The sequence below is a fragment of the Liolophura sinensis genome, chromosome 1 (genome assembly GCF_032854445.1).
Source record: "Liolophura sinensis isolate JHLJ2023 chromosome 1, CUHK_Ljap_v2, whole genome shotgun sequence".
Taxonomy (NCBI): Eukaryota; Metazoa; Mollusca; class Polyplacophora; order Chitonida; family Chitonidae; genus Liolophura; species Liolophura sinensis.
In genome coordinates, this window is record NC_088295.1 from 31,679,748 (window position 1) to 31,705,443 (window position 25,696).

The window sequence follows — 25,696 nt, forward strand, 5'->3', positions numbered from 1 at the left end:
CTGACAAAATCTGAATAAAAGGATGTTGTTGTTTATACATACACTGTAGTTTATGACCGTCTGTCTAATTTGCTAATTTGCTGATATGATTTGCCTACTGTGGCGTGCCAGTATGTATGTTACATGACAGAAAATTTGTCAGTACATTGAAATAGTGAGTAGTGCATGTATATACCCTTCCCCCATCATACTGCCGGCCACTGTCGTATAAGTGAAATATACTGGAGTACAGCGTAAAACACTACGCAATAGATAAATAAATATTTCAGAGAAAACTGAAGACTTGATAGTGTCCAATATGCAGTGTATAGTGTAAATGTATATGTCAGGATACAGCGTTTGCATGTATGTAAATATGGTAGAAATATAAGATATAGTGTATTGGGTTTGTTTGGCATGTATACCATATGTTAGCAAGGTAACACAGGTTTGTATCAAATTTATGGACGATGAGTATAATAAGACCGATAAAGTCATGTCTCTGACAGATATGTGTACTTTTTGGTTTTTAGTTGGAAAACTGCTACAATAATTTGAAAAAAAAATGTTATCCTGTGATTTAATTGGAGGCCAGGAGTCCTGTCAGTAAAGGCCATGTTGAACAGCATCCATATTCCGTGCCCGGTGAGGCAATATTAGGGTTAGAATTAGGAGTCAAGACTATATCAGTACCCCACGTGACAGTGGTTGTCCAGTGAAAAGCGGAGTATTTTGTCTGATGTAGGATAATGTTGAATACTAGAAAATGTATCTGTTGTCAAAATGTCAAATAACAAGGCATCGTCACTTTAGTGACTTGTTCACATCTACATGGAGCGACTGGATAGTTGAAAACAAATGACTGACAAGGTAACTCGATGACAGAAATACACTATCCAGTGTATTTCTGTCATCCAGTTACCTTGGAGTTGATTCCATGGAGGTAGAATAGAAGAAGGCACAACGATGAGGCTTCAAAATGTTCAATGTACGTGGGCTTCAGAGTGTTCAATGGACGTTACCGACACTATGAGGTCCGCTCTCTGTTGTGACAGAAGATTAGAGCTGTCTGGCTTGGTCAGGCCAAGGCGCAAGCGCTCTCGCGAGGCTGTTGTAGGCGAGCAGCCAGGACACGTATTTTGATAAAAGACTTAAGTCAAGCTCGCGACATTTGCCTTACACAACGCCTGTAAGTTTGTGTACTTCTGTTTGGTTTTTTTGAGTTGAAATTAAAATAAATAAATGTTTTGAACATTGACGCCTTTGTATATTGGTGTGAAGAAGCACCCCACCAAGGGCTGGCTGATGTCGATCTTGGAATCACACGAACAAAGCGGAAAATACACGTACATGTGTAATATTTAAGTTTCTGTGAAAGTCATGTGAGTTGTTGATGGTTGTTTAGTTCGTGTCCTTTATGTCCTCTATGCTTTAAGAAACAAAATCTCCAGGAATTATAGGGTCTGTATGGTTACAAATGTTGATCTACAGGTACTGACTTTAATGAATTTATCAGCAAATTGTATAAGATTAGGTAAATCTTGCAATTTACATGTTACAGGTCGATGGATTCCTACCGGTTTATCTAGTTCGGTTTGAAACAAACTCAAGGTACTGGTCATTGTTTTATTTAGTGTGATCCATTACGAAGTTTTGTATTCAAAACTGAGATAAATGGACGTCGATCGCAGCTGGAAGTTGGATGGACACCGATAACATCATAGCGAATGTCAAGAGGGAAGAAATTCAGTAAATCACGCTGATATTTTGCCTTGTTGCCTTGATTTTTCCCCATAGCATCCCTTTAATCGCAAATACGACAGTATGCGGCCAGCTTTTCTGCGTGATTATCCATTCTCGAGGGTCTCGATCAGCCATGCTCTTCCTAAATAAAATTGAGACAATGCTTCGCGTTTTTCATTTGTATTTATTTAAGAAGGCCATAGTGCCATATGTCCAAATGGAAATGAAAGCAAATAAGTTACTGTTGTATGTAAATCTGTGGGAAATTAGGTTCTCTTGGAGAGGTTAAACTCTTGAGTCTCCTTGAGGTAATCATTAACGTTTTTATTAAGAAGCGGGGTAAGTCCGGACTATTAGTATGTCTATTAGATAAATATTTATTAAAGTCACCCTTCCGCCTCACCCATGCCGCTGCAGAGCAACAGGCCTGAAAGCCTACATGTACCACTCTACCCAAGCATGCAACAATTGCGATTCCTCTATTATCACCAGGTACAAGTAAGTTTAAACCTCGGAAATAACAAGTGTCCAGTTTTTTAAAGACGCCAAGGGGAGTTTCCTTAAAGCAAATTTTTGTGACTTTTGTTAGACTGCGTTCTTACTATATAAGAACGATATTACACAATGTGTAGACCTTTAAGCTTAATTGCTCCATGTGTGTTCACTCCAGGTAACCCCGCGCTCTTGTGCGCATGCGCTGAGTGGAAAATATTGCATATGTCGCTTTTGCATTATTTCCAAAAACTCGGAATTTGCGCTTCCGACTCCCAGATAACGTGGTATGTATACACTTTTCGTTTTGCTGTTTTTGTTGACGTAATTTTTTTTCTTCTGAAGGCTGGAGTAAATCAGTGCTCTGTCAAAGACAAGCAATACTGTTTTTTTTTTCAGTTTTTCTAATGTTAATTTTTGGGCCTTTTTTGGATTTTTTAACACTGATTTTCTCTGAAAACATGCTTCCGACCTCCAATTCACTTCAGCAATCAATATCTTGTTATGTTATCTACGTTCACACGGAATTTTGTTTTTTCTCAACTGATCGGAAAGTATTTCAGATTACGAAAAATCGTTTTACAGCACGGTCTTTTTCAGATCACTGTAACAACTTAACCAAGTCTGGTACAGCTGTCAATTTACACATTTGATTCACACATGACAGTTTAATTTTAGTTATAAGTGCTAAGTACACATTTACACACTCAGTACACATTTACACACTTAGTACACATTCACACACTTAGTACACATTAACTATTCCAGTAAATAATGTTCACTTTCAACAGTGTATTAAAAGAAAATGTATTTCCAAATGAAGTTGTTTGAAGAGTTCTCTCCTTATACAGAGGACCGTAGCCGAAGGTTTACTCAACTCCTGTAGGTTTAGTCTGTCGTGGAGAGAGTATACGGGGAGTTCGGGTTGAGTTGTATGCACTGTTCTGGAGAAAGTATACAAGCAGGTGAGTTAGTACGATCTGTCGTGGACAAAATAGGCCTATACACGAAGTGGGTTTGTATGGTCTGCCGTGAAAAGAGTATACAAGGAGGAGGTTTATTTAGTACGATCTGTCGTGGAGAGAATATACAAGGAGGTGGGTTTGTACGGGCTGTCGTGGAGAGAGTATACAAGGAGGTGGGTTTGTACGGGCTGTCGTGGAGAGAATATACAAGGAGGTGGGTTTGTACGGGCTGCCGTGGAGAGAATATACAAGGAGGTGGGTTTGTACGGGCTGTCGTGGAGAGAATATACAAGGAGGTGGGTTTGTACGGGCTGTCGTGGAGAGAGTATACAAGGAGGTTCGCTTTGCAAAACTGTTCGAAAGATGATTCTGTTCCATCAAGCTACGGATTCTTTGATGTTCAATTGGGCAGGACCAGCCCCCGGATGGCTCAGTTGGTAGAATGTCCGCTTCGGGGGCGGTAGATTCAGAGTCAAACCTGGGTCGGGTCACACCAAACACCTTAAAAGAGAAAGTTGTAGCTTCCTCGCTTGTCGTTCAGCATTAAGAGGATAATACAGCGACTGCTTGACCCGTGTCAGGTGGCGCAACTTACTTGCCTCGGTAAGTCGTCTGAGTGAAGCAACACTAGATAAACTTACTCAATTGTGCAGACATTTAGGCATAGTAATTCCTTCCATTTAGTGATATTTGAGTGATATTAAATAATATGACTGCCATTTCAAACAAATCCTTATTTATTTGAGAACAACTTTTGCTATAATCAAAATACCTGCATGCAAATATTTATACAGCATTATACAAATTACATTTTTGAATTTGATTATCTTTGAAACTTTGTTGTTAAAACATTAGTCTTGTTCACAAGATTTGTCAAAGGTTTTGAATACTCATTGGAATTAAAAAATATCTAATCAAACTTTACTGCTCAGTCATTATTTCAACATTTTCTCAACATTGTTCTTTCAAATAGTCATGAAAATCATTATATTGAATAGCTTTCCTTTAATAACATTCCAGTCTTTCTCTTAAAATCAATAAGATTGTCTCTGTACAACAATCAAAAAATATTATCTGCAAAGTCATTATTTTAAAAAACAAATCTTCCGGGTTCCCAAATACATGTATGTTACTGTTTCAGAAAGGTTCACTCTAAAATAAATATAAGTAATAGCCCTTCTCCGGAATAATGAATACAGAGAGTCCCCGAACTCACTAAAATAGTCTCTGTCCAAAAATCTATAAAATAGTCTTTCTTCAAATCGTTATTTCAAATCGAAAATTATTGTTTCAAAAAAATCAGTATTTGAATAATCTTCCTCCAGTAAGATTGATTCAGATTGTTTATCTCCAAAATAAAGATTTTAACTCTTATATTTTGATTTATATTTTATTAGTCTCCCCAAAATCATTTCGACTGGACTTCCACAAAAAGTCCCTTTTCAGACAGTCACTAATATGGGTTCAGATATCACTATTCAGAAATAACTGTGAGGGGCTCAGATATCACAATATTCACACTTCACTGCAGTTAGGGGTGCAGACATCACTATTCACATATCACCACAGTTAGAGTTCAGACATCACTATTCACACGTCACTGAAGTTAGGGGTTCAGACATCACTATTCACACGTCACTGCAGTTAGAGGTTCAGAGATCCCCATTCACACATCACCGCAGTTAGGGGTTCAGACATCACTATTCACACATCACTGCAGTTAGTGTTTAGACGTCACTATTTACACATCACTGCAGTTAGGGGTGCAGACATCACTATTCACATATCACTGCAGTTAGCGGGTCAGACATCACTGTGCACACATCACTGCAGTTAGTGTTCAAACATCACTATTTACACAACATTGCAGTTAGGGGTTCAGACATCACTATTCACACATCAGTGCAGTTAGGGTTCAGACATCACTATTTACACATCACTGCAGTTAGTGTTCAAACATCACTATTTACACATCACTGCAGTTAGGGGTTCAGACATCACTATTTACACATCACTGCAGTTAGGGGTTCAGACATCACTATTCACACATCATTGCAGTTAGGGTTCAGACATCACTATTTACACATCACTGCAGTTAGGGGTGCAGACATCACTATTCACACATCATTGCAGTTAGGGTTCAGACATCACTATTTACACATCACTGCAGTTAGAGGTTCAGACATCACTATTCACACATCATTGCAGTTAGGGTTCAGACATCACTATTTACACATCACTGCAGTTAGGGGTGCAGACATCACTATTCACATATCACTGCTGTTAGGGGTTCAGACATCGCTATGCACACATCACTGCAGTTAGTGTTCAAACATCACTATTTACACAACATTGCAGGTAGGGGTTCAGACATCACTATTCAGACATCGCTATTAGTGAATTAGAAATAATCCAGAGATCACTATTCACACATCACTGCTGTTAGGGGTTCAAACATTACTGTTCAGACATCACCAATGGTGGTTCAGACAACCCTTTTCCCAGTATGCTGGCCTCACACAGCTATAGGGTAGTCAGCGCTGAGAACAGTTCCCTCAAGCTGGCCAACCACTGTCACTTTTAGGGTAATGATGTTGTCCTTCATACAGTAGTGGTTCAGACATCCCTTTCTCACACTGGCCTCACACAGCTCTAGGGCTGTCAGTGCGGAGAACAGTTCTGCCACATGCTGGCCAACCACTGTCACTTTTAAAGTAATGATGTTGTCCTTCATACAGTAGTGGTTCAGACATCCCTTTCTCACACTGGCCTCACACAGCTCTAGGGCTGTCAGTGCGGAGAACAGTTCTGCCACATGCTGGCCAACCACTGTCGCTTTTAGAGTAATGATGTTGTCCTTCATACAGTAGTGGTTCAGACATCCCTTTCTCACACTGGCCTCACACAGCTCTAGGGCTGTCAGTGCGGAGAACAGTTCTGCCACATGCTGGCCAACCACTGTCACTTTTAAAGTAATGATGTTGTCCTTCATACAGTAGTGGTTCAGGCATCCCTTTCTCACACTGGCCTCACACAGCTCTAGGGCTGTCAGTGCGGAGAACAGTTCTGCCTCATGCTGGCCAACCACTGTCACTTTTAGGGTAATGACGTTGTCCTTCATACAGTAATGGCCCATGTATCTCTTTTCTCACACTGCCTTCACACAGCTCTAGGACCTTCAGCGCTGAGAACAGTTCTGCCTTTCTGGCACAACCAGTGTCACTTTTAGAGTAATGATGTTGTGCTTCATACTGTAGTGGTTCAGACATCCCTTTCTCACACTGGCCTCACACAGCTCTAGGGCTGTCAGCGCTGAGAACAGTTCTGCCTTTCTGGCACAACCACTGTCACTTTTAGAGTAATGATGTTGTCCTTCATACAGTAGTGGCTCAGACATTTCCGTTCTCACACTGGCCTCACACAGCTCTAGGGCTGTCAGTGCGGAGAACAGTTCTGCCTCATGCTGGCCAACCACTGTCACTTTTAGAGTAATGATGTTGTCCTTCATACAGTAGTGGTTCAGACATCTCTTTCTCACACTGGCCTCACACAGCTCTAGGGCTGTCAGTGCGGAGAACAGTTCTGCCACATGCTGGCCAACCACTGTCACTTTTAGAGTAATGATGTTGTCCTTCATACAGTAGTGGTTCAGACATCCCTTTCTCACACTGGCCTCACACAGCTCTAGGGCTGTCAGTGCGGAGAACAGTTCTGCCACATGCTGGCCAACCACTGTCACTTTTAGAGTAATGATGTTGTCCTTCATACAGTAGTGGTTCAGACATCCCTTTCTCACACTGGCCTCACACAGCTCTAGGGCTGTCAGCGCTGAGAACAGTTCTGCCTTTCTGGCACAACCACTGTCACTTTTAGAGTAATGATGTTGTCCTTCATACAGTAGTGGTTCAGACATCCCTTTCTCACACTGGCCTCACACAGCTCTAGGACTGTCAGTGCGGAGAACAGTTCTGCCTTGCTGGCACAACCACTGTCACTTCCTTGTTTATGGTATCGTCATTTTGAAGTTAGACACGTAAAGTACTTGAAGGTTCGGCTGTCCGGCCTTGACATCACTTTTTTGAACTTCTTTGTCATATCACCGTTCTCACATTACTGCCAGTTCGTGCCTTTCATGGGTTACATTTCGTCAATGTTCTTCAAATCCCACATGTGGATGATCTCAAAGTCTTCAGTGCTAATGTTTTTTCCAGACACCATCGTTACCTAATTATTGCTTTTTTTATTTTTCAGTTGTCACAGTCTGTTAATAATTCAACTTTTAGACACCACTTTTAATTGATGTCACTAAAATGATGTTGCAGTTAGCGGTGCAATGTGGAGGGTTTGTTAGAGGCAGAGGTAAGGGAGAGTAGGGGTGATTGGGTAATTCTTTAAGTTTCAAGAATCGCTTAAGTTCAAAGGTCGAATATTCAAAACGCTACATACATGTAGATGTATCTTTGGTGTTTAAAATAAATGCATACATTTTAGAAGGAATCCTTAGTCACAGTTAGATCGCAGTTCACTTTTTGAAAGCGTTCAGTTTAAAGGGATAAGGTATCACAGGTCACCATTACTGGACGATGTCATTTTGAAGCCGAATACTTGAATATTGTATTCAAAGTTTTAGTCACTATTCAAATGAAAATATGTAAGTATAAACTTATAAGATTATTACGTTATACTGAAGATCTGAGTTAAGATTTAAGTTCTGCCTCTCTACCCCTGCCTAAAACGCAGAATGTTGTATTAGTCTCAGCTCCACGAGCCGGTAAAACAACCACGATTTTCTTCCATAGAACCGTCTGTTGATCAGACCCCAATTTGTGCCGGCAAAGACAGGGTGTCTCAACAAATCGTTGATTCCATTGTGGAAACCCAGCCTCTTGGTTTTCTCCACCTTCACTTGTGCTTTCACGAAGTTTGCAGCGACTGGCGAAAGAGAACTAGTATCGAAGATAATCTTGACTGGCCATCCTTCCTCGAACTCACCCGCAATGATTGGAAGTTGTCTGGAGATTAGGGAAAAGTAGGTCGCGGCAGCGGACCACAGATCCGCCATCTTGTCCACGGGCCTGAACCTCAGTACCTCAGGACTAGCATAATTCGTCGTAAAACAGTACCCATGAGCGTCTGGTCCGGCGGTTATTGCCCCTCCAAAATCACCCAAAATGGGGTAGCCATTGTCATCTATGAAGATGTTGCTAGGCTTGATGTCCAAATGAAGGATATTCCGATCATGGATATACTGAATAGACAGTAGCAGATGAATCATTATCCAACCGGCCATCTGCTCTGTGAATAATCTACGGTTCTTGTCCAAGAAAATCCAGTACTGGACATCTCTCAGCCTGTAAAATGGCATATACAGGTATGTGATGCTGCTTGTTGTGTAACACGCAAGCAACTTGACCACAAACTGAGACTGGCACTTGATCAGTAAGTTTGCTTCTCGTAATCCGGTGCCGCCCCTGATGCTTTTCATAATAAACAGTTCTTTGCTTCTGTGTTCACGGCTAACAATTTCAATCTCACCGAAGTTACTGCATTGAATTTCTTGCCTCACATGTACATCCATGGGTAGAAGATTGGCCCATGCATCTGTCGCTTGGAAATACAGCCTGGTCTCCGTTCTTGGTGGTGGCTCTTCCTCTTCCTCATGGACTACGTCACCTTGACCTGGAGGAATTGGTAGCTTTCTTCGGTAAGGTGCTACGTGAATGATTTTATGTGCGGGGACCTCGACCTTATCTTCTGGAACAACCTCGCCTCCCGTCCCCCCTGACCTCTGTTTGTGGCTACAGCTTTTCCGTTGACATCTTGATGGTGTGTGCCGGTCCTCAAGGCAGGCTGAGGTTTTCCGGCATGGTGCCCCATGGTTTGGGCTGGTGACTCTACCATTCAGCACCGACGCCACTGGGACGATTTCCTCCTTGATCCCTTCTGTGACTTGACCGCAGCGGCACATAGTAAACACACGCCTCGTGATTTTCACAACTTGTTGTGAGAGGTGTCTGAGGCGTTTAAATCGACGGCCCATCTTATATCTGTCACCAACCAAACTTCATTCCACTTGACATTTCTCACAGGATTCGTGCTAAGGTCTACTACGATAAGTATCCCGCATACAAAGGATTTTGCATCATGCGTTGCACACAACGTTGCCTTGACGCTATATGCGTACTTAGCCTTAGCCTTTGTGACGTTACTATACGCGATGTCTGTTATGACCTGGGAATAGGGGACAGCACCTATCTTGATCCCATGAGGAGGCCCTGTTGTGACCTTGAGCCATTGTTACGTTCAAAACGGATAGTAGCGCAATGTCTACAATGCTACATTGTATTAGCTTCGATTGTAATGTCATACTGTCTCAAATGTGACGTCATTATGATGGGCTGCGAATGTCACATTTGACCTCAATAAAATGACGTCAACGTCCCCCTGACGGGCGTGTGATAGATCCCATATACGTGATTGATGTTATGTCGCATCGTGGTTCCCGGGCCTCACATCACATGGAGCGAGGCGTTTGTAATAGCTAGGCCCGGGAACCAGAATGGCTATGCCGCTACATGATGGGTGACCCTGCCAAACAGAACAGGGGACGATTCAAGAGCTATTTCTGACCTATGTCAAAAGGTAAAACCTGATCACAACGCTTAGTTTTTGTCACTGGATGATTTTGATACATGTGCCTTAAGGTGACACTGATGAGATGGTCCAAATTCAAATTTCTACGGCTCAAAAATAAGTTTTACATAAATCGTTTTTCAAATTTTGAATCGGCCCTAGTACTGTAATCATGACAGATTATCATCTTATGAAAGTCTGTTGACCAAACTACTGCAAGTTCGTTCATCACAAGGCCCCAAAGCACTGAAATGAACAATATACGAAAGTGTTCTCCTTGTGGTGTGAACTTGTATACATGCCATATATCATTGTGTGTATTATCTGATGCCGGGGTTGTTTGTCCGTCGGTCAGACTAACCTTGTACAAAGTATAGTTTATTGTGAAAATTTGTCGACAACATCAGAGTAAAATCCGTCACTGTAGAAATCATATAACAACTGAAATATTGACTATAGTATGGCAGCGAGTTAACAGACGACCAGTTCTAGTAAAGGTTCAGTGGGATTTGTTATGGGTAACAGATCGTGGACGGATTAGCCTCTGCCTGTGGTATAAGTAAACAAATTCTTGTCTGGATATATTTATTTATTCATTTGAATGGTGTTTTACGCCGTCCTCGAGAATATTTCACTTATCATTATGATGGAAGGAAACCGGGCAGAACCCGGCGAAACCCCTCGACCATCAGCAGGTTGCTGAAGTAGTAGTAGTAGTGCCAGTAGCAATAGTAGTAGTAGTAGTACTAGTAATTGTGCCGGTAGGAACAGCAGCAATAGTAGCCGCAGTAGTGCCAATAGCATCGGCAGTAATAGTAGTGCCGGTAACAGTAGCAGTAGTAGGAGTGCCAGCACCAACAGTAGTAGTAGCAGTAATAGTAGTAGTAACAGTAGCAGTAGTACTAGTAATTGCAGTAGCAGTAGTGGTAGAGCCGGTAGCGGTAGCAGTAGTAATAGCGCCAGTATGTAGTGGCAATAGCAATGCCAGTAGTATGTAGTATTAGTAGTAGTAGTGCCGTTAACGGCAGCAGCAGTAGCAGTAGTGGTAGTGGTGGTAGCAGCAGAAGTAATATCAGTAGTGTGTAGTAGTAGTCATATTAGTAGTAGTGGTGGTAGTGCCGGTATTATCAGTTTATTAGTAGTAGTTCCGTTAGCAGCAGTAGCAGTAGTAGTAGTAATATCGGCGACTAACCGAGATATAACTTATTCTAAGTGTATCACGGTATGCATTAAGCTGATATAAAACAAAAAGAGGTGTAAAGTTTGTTGTTGGAATCTGGCCAGGTGTACATAACAATGGATGAAATTATTCTGTGGTGTAAATTCGCCAGATTTACTCTGGTTATACCTACCAGAGTACAGGTTTAAGAAGTTGAGTAAGGCCGATTGTAATATTTCATACAATAAACAATGATTCAATGTCATGTTACGGAGATGTTGCATTCCTCCAAATGGTATTGAAATACTACTGTGAAAATTCACTTCACGATTTTTTTTTAAATGAACTAATAGAACATAATTAAAGATAACCCTCTCGATGAAGTCTGTATTCATGCAGGCTGTGATGGCCACGGCAGTTATACATTTATTTGTTTGATATTGTTTCACATCACATGCAAGAAGTTTCCACTTATACCATGGTGGTCGGATTTGATGGTGGAGGATACTGTAGTTGCTGGAGGAAAACTTAAATCTTCGACAAGTTACTTATGAACTTCAAAATCTGTTTCAAACGGATCTGCAAGTCAGACTGGTGAAGGACGAGTGGCCCTCAGCGATAGGTAAGCTGTGCACATGGCCCCACTTGCCATGGCCATATGTCCAACATTCATTGTCACCATTTAGTCCCACGAATCTACAAATTCCACATCCGTGGATGGAATTGAACCCACACCTTGTGTGTCTAAACGTCTTAACCATTCGGTCACGGCTATAGCTGCTCACATTAGTTATATACCAGGCCAAACACAGTCGGGTATACGGACTGGAGTGTCAAGGACATCTAACAACACTTTGTCGAACCGTTCACCCCAAAATCGGGGAATAACACTCGACCGCTTATTAAGATTATTTTCCGTATAGTTAATCATGGAATTGTTACAATTCGCTATTATACACGCACTATTACTACACCTGTAAGACAGTTTCTTAGAATAAACTAGTATTGCCTCGTTTGTGCGTTCGGCTCATGTGTAATTTTACAGAAGAAAAAGTCGGTACTAAGACTTCTGTGGTGAAGGCGGGGGTGGGGGTGGGAAGGTCGTTACCTCCGATGATAAACCAGGCGTGGAGTGGAGTGGTGTCAGTCGGTCAGGGAGTTCACTGAGGAAGGATGGGGGTGTTCGACACGGTGCTCACCACAGCCGGAGAATTCGGTCCTTACCAAAGGCGCTTGTACTTTGTGCTGTGTCTGTTGTGTGTGACGGTCGGTGTGAGTGCTGTAGTGGTCATCATGGTGGTAGCTGAGCCCTCGCACAGGTACGCAGCAAAAAGTAATTAAGTGTTAAGCTAAAAAAAAGCTCCACAAAGCCGCGTTCACACTGTATTATGTTCTTTCGGCATGTGGAATGAAAATCGGATAATCCTATTTCATAAGCCGCGTTCCGACGACGAACGATTGCTACAGTCACATGGAATAGCACCTGTCCTGTTTCCACCTGAACAGTCGAATTCGACGAGTCCACTTGAGCATCGCACCGTGCATCTGAACGCAGCAGAAATGTGAGGCAAAAAAAAGACGAAAGAAAAGTATGACTGGACGAAACAACGAGGTTTGCAACCTCGCACTTTGTACTTTCGCGTCTCCCTTTTGTGCTTTTGTTTCGTCTTTTTGTTCTTTCGAGTTTTCAACCATATGAAACATAAGAAAGAGCGAACCACGAAAGAACGAGGTCCCATCATACGTCGATCTTTCGTACTTCTGCCTTCCACTTATAAATCCCTGTGCATGATCAGAAGGCAAAAAGGACCAAAGTGCTACGTTTCGACCTTTTGCCTTCATGCGCGCATCTATTTAAAATGGGATTGCAAAAGTACGAAAGTGCGAGGTTTGGTGAAATGTGTTATCTGCAGTAATACGAAAAAAAGATTCAACAAGTCTCATTAATTACGTTTTGTCTGTGCACTCTTCCCCGCTTCTAACGAGACTATAGGCGTAGCATAACCGTTCAACACAGGCAATTAATGGTGCTTATACGGTGATTAACGGTTAGCAATGACGGAGAGTGTTGGGACGTCCTTGTATGATTTTCACCTATGGAATACTTTTACTATTTGTGTATAGACTTGACGATTGGAACATCGTATAAAACGATAGATGAGTAGACATAATATAACCCGGAGGATGGAATATCTGTTTATTTACTGAGTGCACGCACGACAGAAGAACGTTCTTCCCATCATTGTCAAGCCCTAGAAAGCCATGTGCTAGTTTGGCCAACGTAGGTATAAATGACCATTCTAACAAAGTTTTGGATTGTAAATGGCAGAATGCTGAGATGTTCAATCATATTTGCCATTGAAACAACAACAAGGACATGTACGACTACGAGTGAAGGAAGATCAGTTTCTCCATGTGTCCAGTACAGGCAATATTTTGGCCATGCGAAATGAAAACACAACACCATTTGCCTGCAAAGATAATGGCCAAGCAAGTCAGGTAATTTTTCAAAGAAACCTTTCATGGAAGGAACCACAGGAGGTCAGATTATATCCGAGTTTTCCCGCTGTTTATGGCATTCATAGCACCGATCTGAGCATGAAGCGAATCCACTGCCACAGTGCAGGGGTGTCTGGACAATAACCAGCTAGGCCTGATAAAAGAACAATAGACTTCACCGCTAATGACCAGTAATGTTCACACTTCACTTGACATCACAAAGTGGAAGGTTGTAGCTTTTAATCGCTACAAAAACTACTGAAGTCATGTCGGCGCGATTTTGAAATTTTTGAATGTCCGATGCGGCAATCGCCTTTACTGTCTCGGCCGCTCAGGACAGGCTGATATAGAATTTGGTGGCAAAATATATTTGCCGCTGGACGCGTTGGACAGGTGCCTGCAAATTACAGGTCGTTTAACATGGAAAATTGTTTGGTCGCGGCAGAGAGTGGCCACTTACGGCAGATGGACGCTGATTACAGGTGGTCGTAGGTATAGGTTTGACCGTATATCCTTATGACAACTAACTAGGGCGAGGCAAACTCATTGTGTTGGTTCAGGACAATAAGCGATGGATTAATGCTTTAATCGAAATGTTCAGTCAAAGTAAAATTATGATGGCACAAATCTTTGTCATCAACGTTATCCCCATGAACATGTGCATCCTGTATGTCAAACATCATCAATGGCTTTATTTATTTATTTATTTATTTATTTAATTGTGTTTAACACTTTCATCACTTATATGACAACCAGAGTGACCAGAATATACCAGTGACCTTCACCAGGTACATCACTTAAGCCCGCATCCAAAACAGCAAAAACTAAATACGAGGTTTTGACCACACTGATCAACAGCCGGACCGTTGGGGCGAGCGGCGGTTTATAGTGCATTTGTCACACGTGGCATTTTGAATGAAGTAGCACTTGAACCATCTGAGCCAGCGAGGACCCGGCCGTAGGTCATGGGTGGGTACCTGTAAACTATGGCAAAGCGGACTAAATTTAGAAACAGAAACATGGTAAATTCGAATATACTTAGCCTTCTGGAATGTAACGTACGGTGTCTGTATCTTATCTGTGTAGGAAAGCTTGAAATAGCTTACTGCTCTCCAACTATTCTCCAACTGTTTGTACTATCAGGCGAGTAAACACAGTAACCCCGTATGTGCTGGCTTGGAACACGGCTCCCATTTATGTTAGGTGTATAACTGTGTATAGCCTAACATTTGTTTCCTGTTTCTTGGCGGTCTGCACAGGAATCCCTAGAATCATTGACCCTTTTCGCGGATGTCACGAGTGTCTAATGTATCGATTGCTTTTTGACACAAATATAATGGTCATGTGTTGATTGGCATGTGTTTCATGACTAATGTTGCCAACCCATCGATGGACCATCAGAACGGCACAGTTATACATGGTATCTAATGACTTTGTTGCTTATTACACGCGGTTGATTCATCACTTCCGATAGCCTGGGCGTTTTGGAGTGGAAGGGACATTGTAATACAATGTAGAACAACCAGCATATGGCTAATCACAACACGTTTAAATAAGCAGTAAAACACGTATATTTACTCTATATCAGGTGCTCACTTCCGTCCTATGAAAACGACACATATAAAATCCAGGATGCGGATCATGAGCAAATCGTCAACCTGACCATCCCGACGACGCTGATTCAAGGGGTCAAAGTATACGACCAGTGTAAGATCTATACATGGTCACCGGAAAATGGGACAGGGGGCATGCCCAGTGGTGCTCTACATACTGAAAGCTGCGAGAGTTGGGTTTATGATAAAACCCACTATGAGTCAACAGCAGTTTCCAAGGTAAGCCCAGAATCAAAAGTTACCAAAGAAGTTTAGAAAAGAAAGTAATAAGAAACAAAATTCTATAGTGCTCATATTTATTCTGTACGTGTAGTGTTTATACCTGAATTTCTCCTCTGAAAATTTAAAGGAAAATAATAATTGCATTCTATTTTTATAATCCACTAAGACAACACAAAGAAGAAATCATGTGGTAAGATTTATTTATGTACTCAAGAACATTTGACTTAGGCGACGGCGGTCAGTATTATGGTGAGAGCGACCGGGCAGTTTGGCCAGATCGCCTCTGACAAAGTGTACCGTCTACATTGAGGTGTTGCATTTGTTCGTGATAGTTTACCAGTTAACACATAAAAGTGCACATGACAAGGGTCATGTATTGTTCATCACTGGTTGTTGTTCCCTACTCTGCAGTTGGGCATGGTGTGTGAGAAAAGCTCGCTCCGGTCTCATGCCAAGATGGCGTACATGCTGGGAAAAGCTATTGGGGTTGTCGTACTCAGTATCTGTTCAGATTTGTAAGTACCGGTATGCCTAATACGGGGCTAAGGGATAAGCAAATACGTTTATCATATCAGCTTGGCGCTTTTATGAATAGTCACGACGCGACAAATCCAACCGAATGTTCGGTTTTCTCCAGATTACTTCATTGTAAAGTGATAGCAGGTTCTCACTTACAATCATATATTACCAGTTTTATTTATTATTTATAAATTTATTATCATTTCTCGCATATTCTTAACACAACTACCGTTCCAATAAGATTGACCTGTGTTTATTTTGACTGGTGTTTTACGCCATACTCAAGAATATTTTACTTATACGACCGTGGCTCGCATTATGGTGGGAGACTAGGGAAAAACCCACGACCATCCACAGAAGACCTTCAAACATTGCGACCTTAGCGGAAGCCATCATGAGTTGGACTTAAAACTTACATCCCATAGGTGAGAGGCTCATTGGGCACGCTAAGCACCTCGGCCACGTATGCCCTCTTTCTGTGTACATCCAGCATGTTAGCATGAGACAGCTGAGGCATAGCAAGTTATACATGTGTTAAGCGCTCAACAAACCTCACTTATAAACCGGATGACATAACAGGCTACAAAGGGTGCTGAATTTAACAGTGAGTGCCTTTCCATCCAACAGGTTCGGCAGGAAGAAGCTGTTGATCCTCTCACTCGCCTTGTCTGTTGTCAGTGGTTTTATCTGCGCCTGGGTCAGTAACACCATCGCTCTCTGCTTCGCTTTGGCCTTTCTCGGGACTTCCAATGTAGGCGTTTACACCACCATTTTCGTTATTGGTGAGTTTTTTGTGCTGGGCCACACCATATAATTGCGTCTTCTTACACAGCAAGCAAACTAACCAGTCAATAACAGCCAAAAGCTGGTTTAGTCTCCCTTGGCTGCTACGGTACAAGTACTTGTTAGAACGTTTGGCTATGAAAATAAACAACCGAGTCTCTCTTCGGTGGTCTTTGAAATTTCCACTACAAAGATATGCATTAACAAAGTTATGCATTAATCCACAATTCTTGGGTGTGTTTTAGGAATGGAGGTGACAGGACCAGGTAAACGATATTACGCAGGTACGGTGCTGGATTTCTTCTTCGCCCTCGGGGAATGCTCTGTGGCTGGGGTCGGGTACCTGCTCCGTGACCGTAACCTCACCATCACCGTTCTCATAATTCCGAATGTCTTACTTCTTCCCTGTCTCTGGTGGGTCCCAATGCTTGCCATATCAGTGCGTGTCTCCTTGAGAGAGGATAGATAAACTTGGCTGGTGTGTCGTGTCACATGGATGTGCCGTGCCATTTGTACAACAATAATGACTTGTAGAAAGAATGACAACCATGACTTGTAAGTACAATGATAATCATGACTTGTAGACACAATGCCAGTCATCACTTGTAGACATAATGCCAATTGTGGCTTGCAGGTACAATGACAATCATGACTTGTAAGTACAATCATGACTTGTAGATACAATGGTAATCATTACTTTTAGGTACAATGACAATCATGACTTGTAAGTACAATCATGACTTGTAGATACAATGGTAATCATTACTTTTAGGTACAATGACAATCATGACTTGTAAGTACAATCATGACTTGTAGATACAAATGATAATCATGAGTTTTAGGTACAATGGCAATCGTGACTTGCAGGTACAGTGAAAATCATGACTTGTAAGTACACTGACAATCTTGACTTGTAGTTACAATGATAAACTTGTAGGTACAGTGACAATGATGATTTGTAGGTAAAATGGCACTCACGTCTTGTAGGTACAGTAACAACCATGACTTGTAGGTATAATGACAATCACAACTTGTAAATACAATGGCAATCATGACTTGTAGTACAATGACAATTATGACTTGTAGTTACAATGATAAACTTGTAGGTACAGTGACAATGATGATTTGTAGGTAAAATGACACTCACGTCTTGTAGGTACAGTGACAACCATGACTTGTAGGTATAATGACAATCACAACTTGTAAATACAATGGCAATCATGACTTGTAGTACAATGACAATTATGACTTGTAGTTACAATGATAAACTTGTAGGTACAGTGACAATGATGATTTGTAGGTAAAATGACACTCACGTCTTGTAGGTACAGTGACAACCATGACTTGTAGGTATAATGACAATCACAACTTGTAAATACAATGGCAATCATGACTTGTAGTACAATGATAATCATGACTTCTAGGTACAATGGCCATCGTGACTAATGATGGTCATTGTAGGTAGAATGACAATTGTGACTTGAAGGTACAATGACAATCAAACTTGTAGGAACAATGACAATGGTGGCTTGTAGGTACAGTGGCAATCATGACTAGTAGGTGCAGTGACAATCATGGCTAGTAGGACAATGATATTGGGTTTGAAAGGCAAAGTGTTAGATTCGGCCTAAACGATTCGTGCCAGAAACCATCATCAAATATGTACAGTAAAGATGCATGTAACGCAAAATTAAATTAAAAACATTTGTACAGTCTGCATGTACATTAACTGACAGTTTTCATGAACCTTTTTTAGCAAACCTGGTGAAATATGAAATATTTAAATATTCATATACACATTAACGGGCAACACTAAAATGATGTCTGTAAGCCAGGTTTTTAATGTCCAAATTTACACCAACAGAACGTGCTAAAACATACTTTGATAGATGCTGACATTATCTGTATTTGTTTTCGAGTGTAATATACAAATGGTGATGTTCAGCCCGGTTCCCTCTCACCATACTGATGGCCAACGTTGCATAAGTGACATATTCTTGAGTACAGAGTAAAACACCAATCAAATAAGTGAATAGATGCAGATGCTGATAGCTGTTCACCTTTCTAGAACACAGTCAGATACCGGAATCACCACGATGAATTCTGGCAAATATAATTCTAATAATCGTTAACATGGAATTTAGCAAAATGGCCACATGGGCTAATCTAATTTTCCGAGTATTAGAATCCTGCAAACAGTTTCCGGCAATGCTTTCCCCATAGGCTGGTGCCCGAATCACCACGATGGCTTCTACAAAATGGACGGAAGGAAGAGGCCTTAAAGATTGTACAGCGTCTGGCAAAGATGAATGGGAAGGCGCTTGAAGATAACACTGTGGATATACTAGAAGAAGAAAAGGAACCACAGGAGAGCATTCTGGCCATCTTTAAGTCTTGTAGGATTACCTGGCAGTTTGCTTTCATCTTCATCAACTGGTAAGCACTACTTATTAACACTTTTGATCAAGAAGCCTTAATATGAACTAAGGCGTCGACGAATTATTAATTGACCTGAAAAAGATCCGCAGCCAGGAGAAAGCAAGCAAAAAACAAAACAAAACTCAAAAATGCGGTATCTGAGTGAACAGATATGTGAGAGTACGAGCTATACAGGGAATGCGTCAGATGAAATTATCTCGGTAATTTGTTATTTTCAGTGTTAAAGACTATTGAACGAATGTGAGTAAACAGCATGGTAGACAGAGCTATTTGCTCTATACTCTTTTTGGATCAACTTTTCAGGTTTGCCGTCAGCCTGATGTTTTACGGTCTATCCCTTCACAGTATGGACACGTTGGGAAATCCTTACCTTAGTCTCTTCCTCTACTCCCTCATCGAATTCCCCGGTTACGCCTTAGACATGATTCTCCTCAAGTTTGTGGGACGCAGAATCGTCATGTGTCTGGCCATGTGCTTCAGTGGAATTGCTTGTATGTCAACCATTTTCCCACTGCTTTATGGTGGTTCACGTAAGTACCATGGTAACCTGAATATGGACTTCTTAAATACGACAAAGTGCCTTCTGGACTGTGCAATCCCGAAACACTTGTCACTAGCATGCTTGTTATGGTTTTGCACCCGGCTGATATCCTATTTAAAAGACGTTCTGTTTACGGAGATGTGCAGGATTGCGATTTTTTTGTTCACATCACTTAATAATTTTTTATTTCACTGATTTTTCAGACACGGCATCAGCTGTTCTGGCCATGGAATTGGTTGGTAAATTTGGGGCTGCAATGGCGTTTACCACACTCTATACGTTTACCTCTGAACTACTCCCAACAACTATTCGAAGTCGTGGCATTGGATCCAGTTCAGCCTGCGCCAGGCTTGGAGGAGTTGTGGCCCCTTACATAGTTCATCTTGTAAGTACAACCAGATGCAAGAAAATGGCTTGCAAACAAAGAAAGATGCATGTTTTGTTATTCATGAGATGAAAGATGCGGGTGTCGTTATTTGTGCGTAGTGTGTATTGATGTAGTTATATTTTCCTTGATTGATTCCAATGTTATCTGAATTCATAACGACTTTCTAAAAGTTTTCCAATCCAAGGACCTGTGCTACACATTCAAGACAAATGTATCTTCCCACGTGTATAAAGCATTGATCCATTAGTCTTGCTAAGTTCTTACGAAACTGGACTCCACCACCTCCATTGCCGTCGTGTCTCATACTCTGTGCAGTTTCCAGCGTTCGCTTTATATCACTGGCACCACTAGAAAATTCTTGCGCTTTTTAGGCTTAGCCTCACCACTGAATATTTATGGTGCGGACCTCTATTCAGCCTTTATCAAAAATTGGTTTCTGTTTTTGCATACATTGTATCAAATGAACTGACTGCCAAAAGAAAGTTTACGAATCCTTGAGTTAAATTCAACCAGCATTTTCAGCAAATTAATACCAAATTATGGTAGGAAAATATTTTACGAAGCTATTGCCATGTGCGACAAGCATCATATACGCTCACACGAATTTGTTTTGAGACAACGAAGAAAGATGAAAAATCACGTGACCCATGGATGGCTACAATTGCACATGTAATAAGTGTATAAAAACGTTACACATAGTGTACTGGACACACTGTATAAAAACCACCAAATTAATGCCTCGATTGACTCCAGAACAAGGCGAGAGGGCCCTGGGTATGGTATCCATGGGAGCCACCCATGCCCACATGTCAAGGATTGTCCGCTAATCTCGTGTAACTGTCTCAAACTTGATGCAACGTTAGACACACAGGGCAGACATCGGACAGTCCAAGAACAGGCCGGCCTAGGGTAACTACGCCCAGAGAAGACGGGTACCTGCGCACCTTACATCTGAGGAACCGTTTCCAGACAGTGATGTCATTTTCAATCAATGTCTTAGGTCACCGGGTCAGTTGGCAAAGCGTGTCCAGGACACTCATGGCTCACGGAATTAGGGCCATTCGACCATTCAGAGGGCAGTTGTTGTTGACAGCCGAACGTCGTCGCCAGAGGTTGCGATGGGCTCGAATTGTACCCTGTTGGCAGCGACGTGATTGACAACATGTTGTTTTCACGGATGAAAGTCGCTTCTGCCTGTTCCGAGACGATGGCAGACAGAGCGTTTGCCGTTGAAGAGGCAAACGAACGGCTGCATCATGCGTCCAGGAGGTGGTACCGTTTGGTGGCGGCAGCGTGATGGTGTGGAGTAGGATTTGTAGAGAGGAACGGACTCAACTGGTCCTCATCTACGGGAGGTAACAGCTAAACGTTACGAGGATTAAATTCTACGCCCTGTTGTTCTGCCATTGCTTCAACAGCAGCCATGTGATGTCCTGTACCAGCATGACAACCCCAGACCCCATAAAGTTCGAATTGTGCAGAACTTCCTGGACGCCAACGACGTCAACGTCTTGCACGTTCCCCAGATATGTCCCCCATAGAACACCTTTGGTATATCATAGGTCGTCCAGTAGGACAACGGCCACACCTTGCAGCCATCCGACAAGAATTTGCGTTCGATGTCAAGATGAATGGTAACGAATCCCACGTCATTTCATCAGACGACTGACTTTTTCTATGCGTCGGAGAGTTTTTGTATACATTGAAGCAAGGGGTGACCACACGCGATATTGATTGGTTTTGATATTGACTGATTTAAAAAATAATCAGGTTTTTGTATACTCTGCCCATTATTAACCAAGATGGAATGGCTATTTTTCTACCCCTGCTCTGTTTGTTTACTTGTAAAATGATTTGAGGGCTGCTTTGTCCCCTCTTACTCAAGACTCTCAACATCTAAAGTCATTGGTCTTTTCAATACATTAAACTTCAGTCATCCTGTTTTTTGCTTTGGCAAAACAAATTGATTTGAACTCTTTGTAAAGTTTCGTTTGGCCGTCAATTTATTAATAAAAGCGAAGTAAAGACGGCGTTTTTCCTGACATCATTTCCAGCCTCATGACCGTGTGACTCCTTGGCGTTCTTCAAGATTTCTGTACAGAATATGCACTCAAAGAAAAAGAGAATATGTTAATTTTTACAGAAGGTCTGTTGTTTGAGTGATGCCAGAATGTATTCTGGTTTTGCGACAGACGACCCCGTTAAATATAACACACATGCTCTATGAATTGAACATAAAGATTCTATTAAACTAACAGCATATTATGTAGCATATAACACAGTATTACCTTATAATAAAAGAATACATTTTAGCATCACTTTGATAGCAGACTTTCTGCTAAAATTAACACATTCATTTTTTGAGTGTGCCAGTGGCCGTATTTCATCGGTTACATGTGATCACTTTCAGCTATCACACTGTCGTGGCTGCTCTTGTGTTTCTCTCAATGCTGTGCGTCTTAATTATATCATAAGCCATGAGTGGACACTGCCAGCCGGACCCTGTTCGGCTAAGTCTGGCTGCCAGGATTCCACAGTGGTTGATAGCAGATGTTTTTTGATACACTAGGTTCACATGATCTATATCGTTGTGTTAAAATTGGACTCTAGTTCGAAATTTGTAACATATATCTTACCACTCATGAAAGTTCTTCAGCTGAGATAGTTAAACCACTGGCTCGCTCCGATGTCACCAATGACGGCACGTGTCCGAATCCAACATTTGCTCCTTCCCCTGCGGCTTTAACTTAAGAAGTTTGTCAGGTACGCGGGGAATCCCGGTTTCCCAGACCGATAAGCCTAACCGCTTTTCTTGAACATGGCGTTAAATAAAAATCAAACAAAAACATAAATAAACTGGAGAGTCTTTTAATTAAAATTTTAGTCGATTACAAGATTTTATAATACATTCGTGTGTTTGCCCATAAACTTCATGTCATAGTCCACCGCAGGTTTTCATTTCCAGGAGGATTACACTGACGGTCCCCTCGGGGTTGCTTTACCGATGATATTCTATGGAGGCTTGTCTATATTTGCTGGGTTACTCAATCTCTTCCTGCCAGAGACTAGGGGGAAACCCATGCCAGAAACGATAGAAGATCTCAGCACAGGCCTTGGGTAAGGTGCAGTTCTTTGTAGATGTTATCAATTTACATGTGCATTCATTCCTCCAGCAATCATATTCTTTACTGCATGTGTTAATTGTAAACTGTAAACTCATTTGTTGGCTGCTTCTCTAAAAAAATCAGGATGTGGAAATTTGACATGCATGTACGAAATATATCACTTGATACCCTCAAAACCCTCACCACAATTTCCACCTGGCAGATGGTCGTTTGTTTTACTATTTCGTAGCAGATCTCTTCTGGACGTCTTTTGTCTGGTTTTAGATTTTGACTGGCATTCTAAGGAATCAGAGCCAACCTGTGAAGTCACAAGCTTTTTTTTAACTTAAGCCAATTTTCACCCACATTATATCAGGAAAATATATCGCAGTTGGTATATTCTCGGTTTATGGGATTAAAAATGGTATTTTTCAGTATTTTGATCCAAGTCAGTCAATTATTTATCTGCCATGTAGGGACGGATTAGACAGGAGTTAGAACAGCTATGGCACATGTATGCATCTGATGGGTATCATATAACCCAAATGGCTTAAATGACAAATAGTGCTTGATTTAGACAGGTTTACAATGTATATTCGGAACATCTGCGATGGCCCTTGTGTTTATTACAAAATGTCCACGTAGTTTCATATAATGCATGTGTGTCAGACAACATATGAGTGAAATGAAATTGCTATAAACTGACGGCCAAAAGAAACTTTACGACTTCGTGAGTTAAATTTAACCAGCCTTTTCAGCAAATTAATACCAAATTTTTGTAGGAAAACATTGTACGAAGCATATTCCCATGTGCCACAAGCGTCATATACGCTCACACGAATTTGTTTTGAGACAACGAAGAAAGTTGAAAAATCACGTGTCCCATGGATGGCCACAATTGCACATGTAATAAGTGTATAAAACGTTACACACAGTGTGCTGGACTTGCACACTGACTAAAAACCATCAATTTAATGCCTCAGTTGACTCCAGAACATTTATTTATTTATTTATTTATTTGATTGGTGTTTTACGCCCTACCCGATGATATTTCACTTATACGACGGCGGCCAGCATTATGGTGGGTGGAAACCGGGCAGAGCCCGGGGGAAACCCACGACCATCCTCAGGTTGCTGTCAGACCTTCCCACATACGGCCTCAGAGGAAGCCAGCATGAGCTGGACTTGAACTCAGAACGACCGCATTGGTGAGAAACTCCTGGGTTATTACGCTGCGCTAGCGCGCTAACCAACTGAGCCACGGAGGCCCCGACTCCAGAACAACGCGAGAGGGCACTGGGTATGGTATCCATGGGAGACATCCATGCCCACATGTCAAGGACCTTCGGCTACTCTCGTGTAACTGTGTAGCTTGATGCAACGTTACAGATAGACAGGGCAGACATCGGACAGTCCAAGAACAGGCAGGCCTAGGGTAACTACGCCCAGAGAAGACGGGTACCTGCGCACATTACACCTGAGGACCCGTTTCCTGACAGTAACGTCATCGTCAATCAATGCCTTAGGTCACCGGGTCAGTCGGGAAACCGTGCCCAGGAGACTCTTCGCTAACGGAATTAGGGCCTATAGGCCATTCAGAGGGCGGTTGCTGACAGCCGAACATCATCGTCAGATGGGCTCGAATTGTACGCCGTTGGCAGTGACGTGAATGGTCACGTGTTTTTTCCCCCGCATGAAAGCCGCTTTTGCCTGTTCCGAGCCGATGGCAACAGCGGAAGGAGAGGAATGGACACAACTGGTCATCATCTACGGGAAGCTAACAGCTCAGCGTTACGTGGATTAAATTCTACGTTCTGTGTCCTGCCATTCCTTCAACAGCAGCCATGTGGTGTCCTGTACCAGCATGACGCCTGACCCCATAAAGCTCGAATGGTGCAGAACATCCTGGACGCCAACGACGTCAACGTCTTGCCGTGGCCTGCACGTTTCCCAGATATGTCCCCCATTAAACACCTTTGGTATATAATGGGTCGTCCAGTAGGACAACGGCCACACCTTGCAGCCATCCGACAAGAATTGCGTTCGATGTCCAAGATGAATGGCAACGAATCCCACGTCATTTCATCAGACGACTGACTTTTTCTATGCGTCGGAGAGTTTTTGCATACATTGAAGCAAGGGGTGACCACACGCGATATTGATTGGTTTTGATATTGACTGATTTTAAAAATAATCAGGTTTTTGTATACTCTGCCCATTATTAACCAAGATGGAATGGCTATTTTTCTACCCCTGCTCTGTTTGTTTACTTGTAAAATGATTGAGTAAGAACTGCAAAGCTGCTTTGCCGTTCTTACTCAAGACTCTCAACATCTAAAGTCATTGGTCTTTTCAATATATTAAACTTTAGTCATCTTGTTCTTGAACTGAACTGAACTCTCTGTAAAGTTTCGTTTGGCCGTCACTTTTTTTTTTATTCTTCTTGTGACTTATACCCAATTTTCTATTTGCAGGTCGAATTCCCATGAAAGGGTAAGAAGCGCCCAAGTTCAGATATCCCCGGTCATGTGATCACCAGCTTCGCCATCTTTCTGTGTGCGGTGTATTCAAACGCGTTGTATGGTAATTTTTGATGATCCTTTTATTGATGTTATTT

The 25,696-nt window shown here is 41.9% G+C and overlaps 2 protein-coding genes across 2 annotated transcripts; one reads left to right on the plus strand and one right to left on the minus strand.

Annotated features, from left to right (window-relative positions):
- Positions 1 to 7,908: 7,908 nt before the first annotated feature.
- LOC135477210 (cAMP-dependent protein kinase catalytic subunit-like) lies at positions 7,909 to 9,219 on the minus strand. Its single transcript, XM_064757407.1, has one exon. The coding sequence runs from the start codon at positions 9,217 to 9,219 to the stop codon at positions 7,909 to 7,911; it is 1,311 nt and encodes a 436-aa protein (XP_064613477.1).
- A 2,925-nt stretch (positions 9,220 to 12,144) lies between these two features.
- On the plus strand, positions 12,145 to 17,076 carry LOC135477310 (organic cation transporter protein-like). The gene is made up of 5 exons (XM_064757464.1): positions 12,145 to 12,290; positions 15,059 to 15,302; positions 15,717 to 15,820; positions 16,452 to 16,606; positions 16,853 to 17,076. The coding sequence occupies exons 1-5, from the start codon at positions 12,145 to 12,147 to the stop codon at positions 17,074 to 17,076; spliced, it is 873 nt and encodes a 290-aa protein (XP_064613534.1).
- Positions 17,077 to 25,696: the final 8,620 nt, after the last annotated feature.